At 30.9% G+C, this 6,668-nt stretch overlaps 1 protein-coding gene across 1 annotated transcript; it reads left to right on the top strand.

Moving 5' to 3' along the window:
• Window positions 1-5,219: 5,219 nt before the first annotated feature.
• Window positions 5,220-6,310, top strand: LOC110611142 (ethylene-responsive transcription factor ERF003). Its single transcript, XM_021751285.2, has 2 exons — window positions 5,220-5,442; window positions 5,546-6,310. The coding sequence occupies exons 1-2, from the start codon at window positions 5,360-5,362 to the stop codon at window positions 6,066-6,068; spliced, it is 606 nt and encodes a 201-aa protein (XP_021606977.1). The 5' UTR covers window positions 5,220-5,359; the 3' UTR covers window positions 6,069-6,310.
• Window positions 6,311-6,668: the final 358 nt, after the last annotated feature.

Here is a 6,668-nt window from a genome sequence, read left to right as displayed (position 1 = left end):
ATCTGAATCAAAGTGAAAAATTAAACAAAGAAAAAAAAAAATCAAAGACTGTGATCTGTGAAAACTGGGGATGAGGATTGAATAGAGAAAAAAATGGTGAATGATCTAATGGGATGAACTGATATAACCTGAAAAATATCAAAAAACCGTTGCACTTGAGATGGGACCGAGGTAGACCTGGCCACGGTCCGGTCAACCGGAACCTTAGATTATGGGGTCAGTTATGGTCCCCTCCTGTGGACTGTCAATTCAGTTGGATTTCAATTCAATTTTTAATTTATAAAATAAATCATTTTATAAAATTTACTATTTAATTTTTTTATATTATTATATGTAATATTATTTTATTTTTATATTTTATAAATTTATTTATTTAATAAAATATATATTCAATAATATTTAAGATTTTTATTTTTTTTTTATTTTTTTATTTTTTTTTACTTTTAATTTTTTTTAAATCAATATCAAATTAATTATTTATAATTTAATTTAATTGAAATCGAAATAATAAGCACTGTAAAATCGGACTGAAACCTCAAAATATCAAAACTTTCCTCAAACAGCCATAAATCAAACTGATTTTTGGTTCGACTTATAAATTGAATTGAACGGCTGTTTTCGAACCGAAAGCGGCCCTTGACCGGGTCTAGACCGAGGAAAACACCAGTGGCGATGGCTCCAATGGGCTAATATCTCCGAAGGTGAAGAGTTAGTTTTAGGCTTTTAGCCGACGAGTGGCTTTGGATCCTGGGCCTACAAGCCCAAGCAAGGCTGATCTACAAGTCTCAGTTGGATCAAATCCATAAGCCCAGAGAAAAGAGATGGCTTGAGCTAAGCTGCCCCAAACCGCAATTCAATTCAATTGGACTAATTATCCAATCTATAAAAATGGAATAGATGAAGTGAATAGTTCCTAATGATGATTATTCTAATTTTGAAGTCAATAGTTTGGAGAATAACCTAATTATCCGCAAGCATCTGAATTGAGAAAGAAACATTTACATATTGGAAGACTTTAAGCACAAATTGAGAAGGCATTGGGCCAGCCATAAGAATCCTTCATGCTCTCTCCCAATTGAATTCAATATTTGATGGGGAAAGGGTAATGATGGCAACAACAAATTCAAAGGGAACAGGCTGTGCAAATCCCATACACTGCGCCACAATTTCAACTCACATCAATTTCTCTTCTTTGCTTCCCATTATAACCGCGTCAAGATTAGATTCTTAATTAATTACTACTTTCTTTAATCAATTAATTAATTAATTAATTAATTTCATTATTTTGACTACTACTATTCAAAACCAAAATTATATTAAATTAAAACTATATACATATACGCATGAGAGTTGGAAACTTAATAAAAAAAATAATATATTTTTGTGCAACTTACTTTTTACTTTTTATATTTTATTAGTTATTATTACTACGATTTTATTTCATTTATTTTTTAAAAAATATTTTAGGATTTTAGTTTAATCAAAATGCTTTAATAAATTATTATATATATTTTTTTAGTTATGTTTCAACAAATTTTGCTAATTAAAATAAATTATTATTTCATTTATAAATTTTTTCGGTTCCAACACTTTTTTATTTTAGAAAAATATATTAAAATATTTTAAAAGTTGATTGATTTAAAGGAGAGTATTTTAATATTTTCAAAACATTAATAATTAAATTAAAAATATACAAAATAATTAAATTATTTGATGGAGTTGCATTTTTAAATTTATTTTTATTAAATAAAAGAATGTAAATATTATAAAAATAATTTATTTCATATTTAAGTATAATACATTGATGATATGAGATTAAGAAAGAAATGAGGTTTAGAAATAGAGTTTTTGTGTGTATAAAAAAATTTAGTATGTATTCATATTTTTCTTTTTTATTTTTTTTTTATTTATTTTTTAGTGACGCATAAACGCTATTATGTTATAGTGCCACATGTCGCTGTCACGTAGAGTTATATGTACGGGTGTATTTATTTTCGTCAGATAGTTATTTAATTCTTTTTTGGTTCCATCCTATAGGGTTGTGGTATAACTGAGTTTGCTCTCCTACTTTAATTGGGTTCTTCTTGATGAGTCTGGATACTCGATCAAGCTTGCTTCAACCGCGAGTTAAGTGGTGTGTTGATGGGTCAGTTTATGTAATGGACGCTGATGGGTTTTGAGTATGTCCTTTCTTTCAAGACTTGAATATTAATGGACTAACGGTCATTGTACGTTTGTATTAAAAATATTTAGAAAAAATATTTCCTTAATTTATTTACAATATCACACTAAATTACTATCATATCTTTAACGTAGATTGCAAATTAATTATATTTAGTATGACTTGATTACTCAAATCAATTATCATATGAGTTTTACTATGATTTGTAATGAAGAGTATGCAAAGCTTACAATGTAAATTGAATGTAATTTTTTTTAACATTTTAAAATTATTTAAAAAAAATAGTAATAAAATTCGAGTAGAATTGATTCATAGGTGATTATTTTATAACAAGTAGATAATGAGATTAAAACTTGATATTTTATTATTTTTATAATTTAAAAAAAAAAGAAAATTAATTAAATTAAGAATAGCTTCATCTCACATGTACTGCTATATATTGTGATTCATACTCAATTGTCCTTATCCAATACCCACAATTTTCTTAACTTTTTCTTATTTATTCAATGAATTTGAGTATATGCATGTGACCTTCCAGATATATATATATTAAAATATTTATTACAAATGTAATTAAAAATAATTTAATTGTTTTAGAACTTTTATAATTAAATAGAATAAGTTTAATTTTTTAATTAGAATAATTAAAAATAATTAGTTAAATAACTTTGAAGCAACATATGATCATTAGAAGAGGCATTTTAATTTCTACAAACCTATTAAACTAGCATCATATGATTAAAAAGAAAAACTCTAGGCAGCATCAGCCATGGTCCCACCTTACGCGTTAATTATGTGGGTCCATCTCAAATTACCTGATTTCTAATTCATAATCATCAGCCTTATACTATATGTTTATAGCTGTAATCCAAGATTCAGACAAACCTTTTCAAAATCTTCCAATCTAATCTCATCTCTATCACTATGTGCTTATTCTTGTCCACTTCATCCCCTCTTTTACCTTTAGCCTTAAAATGAAAAAAAAAAGATATATATATATATATATTTTCTTTTTTTTTTATACCAAAAATTATAATTTATGCTACCTTTCTTTTTTAAAATACTCCACTCTTTAACTCCTTATTCTTATTTCATGGCATGAGTTCATAGAGCTTATCTTACCTATACACTACGGTATGATGTTCTAAAATTTATAAAATAGGATTTATCTTAATTGTATGAGTTTGGATAGAGAAATTTTTTTTTTTTTTATCTTTTTTTTTATGTGCTAGTGACTTTAAACGTTTATCTATTACAGTGCCACCTGTTTCTGTCACTCAAATATGGATGTGTCAGGACCACTCTCTACGCTAAACGATCATTTAATTTTCTCGGCGCGTAAGCGGGTAGGACTGTGAGGTGACTTAACCTGCTATTTTTTCTCTTGTTTGATTTGGCCTGCTCTCTTTTTTCTTGTCACGTCATTCAACCAGACTTCTTTCAGATGAGTCTGCGTATGAGGTATCTCCAGCCTAATTTTCCTGACAAACGCGGATCACGAGGCTGATTCTCCTTGAGAAGACCTTGATGGGTCTCGGTCCTATCTTCTTCTTTCAGACCCGATCTCGTTCTAAATAGAGAAAGTCCGACGGTTATCAGAGTAGATATTCACTTACAAGTAAATTAGTGTTAAAGGTAATTATTTATTTTTAAAAATAATAAAATTTAAAATTTAATAAAAGTTATTTTTTTAATAGAAAAAAACAAAACCCAGTTGCATATAGCTTCATTACACATTGATTTCTAATGATCCTCATATGATTCCAATTGCATATTGATATAATCAATAAGATCTTGATTGTTAATTAGTAATACTCATTATATGGTTTAGGAATCTTTTAAGATTTGTGTCCCAACTTAGGATTGATTTAATTATGTTTTTGCATCAAATTCTTGCATGGAATTTTTCTTTTCTGGTGGACCAACTCCAGAATGTAAAAGATGTGAAGAACTGTACATCTTACCATTGAACAGAATATACACCCATTTTTTGGTCATCTAATCATGGTGACCATGTTCAAGATATATATATATATATATATATATAAATGGCAATTACTTGGTTTTTTTATTGGAGTAATTAGAAGTAATTACTGCAAGAATCCAACATCATATTCGTAATCCAACATCATATTTATCCAACATCATATTTAATTCAATGATATTGAAATCGTTTTTAATATCGTGAGTATTAAAATCAAACTTAATTAAAATTTATTATAAAAACTGATGATTTGAGATCTAAAAGAGAGTAGGGTTAGAATATGTAAACTTGATTTTTATTGTTTCTACGTACCCTTTTACTTTTGTGCCGTACGAACATGCTGTCTTTATTTTTACTGTCAGACGGTTATTTAATTTTTTATGTAGCTATTTAATTTCTTTCAGCATCTATTTTAGCATAATTTCAAAATGTGTGAAATCTGCTGTTTCGTGGGCTTAATTTATGTCCTATCCAATTAGACCCGTTGATATGAGTCCTGCATCGATCTCTTCTTAGAATGAATCAAATACTTTGATGACCGCGATTTTAGTGTTTGAAACTGCAGATTATCAAAAACTTTTTTTGATGTATTTGAGGTTTCTTTTAACTCACACATGAGAAAGAGAGTTATAGTGGAGTCATAATCTTCTCTTATAAAACACTCACATGAAGAATCTATGAGAAAATGACCTTGGATTTTATTGAAGAAAGAAAGCTAAATAAAGCAGCAGTTGAATGAATGCTCTCTGATTTTTGTTGTTTTCTTTACAAAAACAAAGCCTATTATTGGGGTTCATCATGTGAATTGAATTTGGTCAGTTTGAAATTTCATGACTTTAGGAAGCAACAAGTAAATTTAACCTGACTTGATCTAATAATTAAAAATATTTTACTTATTTGACGGATTTAAATTTGAATATTCATAAACTCATTTTCTTTTTTTTCAAAGAAAAAAGAAAGCCTCAAAATCCCCCCAAAATGGGACCCATTGCTTAAATTGGTTTACAGAGCAGGCCAAGAAAAAGAGACCAGTTGCCCTTGTGTCTGTGACCAAACCCAACTACAAAAACCCACTTCTCACCCCAACCAAGCACTAGACCATCGATCACTCTCTTGCCTTGCCTCATTCTATTTTTCTTTCTGGCATTTCCACAAACAATTTCCCAAAAAGAAAATCGTTTCTTTTCACTAACATGGCCAGACCACAACAGCGTTATCGAGGCGTCCGACAAAGGCATTGGGGCTCTTGGGTATCCGAAATTCGCCACCCTCTATTGTAAGATTACCTTAACATGGAAAAAACCAAACTGGGAGCATATGCTTGTGTTGTGTGTATGTGTTATATTAAGTGTTTAACGAAATGTTTCGTTTTTTGGCAGGAAGACTAGAATTTGGCTAGGCACATTCGAAACGGCTGAAGATGCTGCTCGAGCCTATGATGAAGCTGCGAGGCTTATGTGCGGACCAAGGGCTAGGACCAATTTCCCTTATAACCCCAATGCATCACAATCATCGCCATCAAAACTTCTCTCGGCAACTTTGACAGCTAAATTGCATAGGTGCTATATGGCCTCGCTGCAAATGACCAAACAAGCATCACTTATTGAACAACAAAAAGCACCAACTTCACACGCTTACTCCACCACGTCCACCACCACCACCACCACCACCACTAATGGCGTTGCTATAAAAAGTGAGGAATTGGGTACCCGGTTGCCGGAGAAATGTCCATTGCAAGTTCAAGAAACAGAGGCGAACTGGGTTGTCAGGAAAGTTCAGGTTGACAGCATCCAGCAGCAGTTTAAAACTCTTGAAGACCATCACATAGAGCAAATGATCGAGGAGTTGCTTGATTATGGGTCTCTTGAGCTATGCTCTACTGTGCCATTTCAGTCTATGTAATGTGCAATCCACAAGTGTCACAAAAACACCATCCTTAGTCTAGTAATCATTTGCACTGCCACTCTTTCATTTGCTAATTTAACCCCAATTTTTATCACCTTTCCATCGCTTCTTCAGGTGTTTTAGTGTTTTAGAGTTTAGACCCCACTCTTGTCTGGTCCTTAGAAGTATCCCCTTAAGTGACTCATTTGATGATGATTAATGTACAGTAGAGAATTTCATGAATATATATCATGTTGCCCTATGCATTATATGTCTCAGTTCAAGAATAATTCACTGGATCTTGCTTCTTGTTGAAAGCTAGCAGCATTAAGAACTGCTAAATTCAAAAGCTCAAGCTCAAATGTATAATATCCAAGGATACTTTTAATATTTCTAACAAGCTGTTCTTGGATATAAAATTGGAAGGGCGATGCAACAATGTTGTGCAGATTTTATTGCTATAAGCAACTTCTTCACTTGTGTGTCTTTGCGACAGTTTCTCCAGTTGAAAGGGAATACTACAAAAACCCACAAGGTATTGACATGAACACTGTAGTTCACGGAAAGAACAATTTTTCAGTGGAAAGCAAAGGGCTTGAAGCCACTTTTGCTAAAAGT

Source organism: Manihot esculenta, chromosome 3 (assembly GCF_001659605.2).
Source record: "Manihot esculenta cultivar AM560-2 chromosome 3, M.esculenta_v8, whole genome shotgun sequence".
In the NCBI taxonomy this organism is placed as follows: Eukaryota; Viridiplantae; Streptophyta; class Magnoliopsida; order Malpighiales; family Euphorbiaceae; genus Manihot; species Manihot esculenta.
This window is presented reverse-complemented; position numbering and strand designations above follow the sequence as displayed.

Bases quoted from the DNA above. Each gene is read 5' to 3' on its own strand.
- LOC110611142 (XM_021751285.2), top strand. From the start codon at position 5,360: ATGGCCAGACCACAACAGCGTTATCGAGGCGTCCGACAAAGGCATTGG. The intron at 5,443-5,545 runs GTAAGATTACCT...GTTTTTTGGCAG, and splicing joins GAAATTCGCCACCCTCTATT to GAAGACTAGAATTTGGCTAG.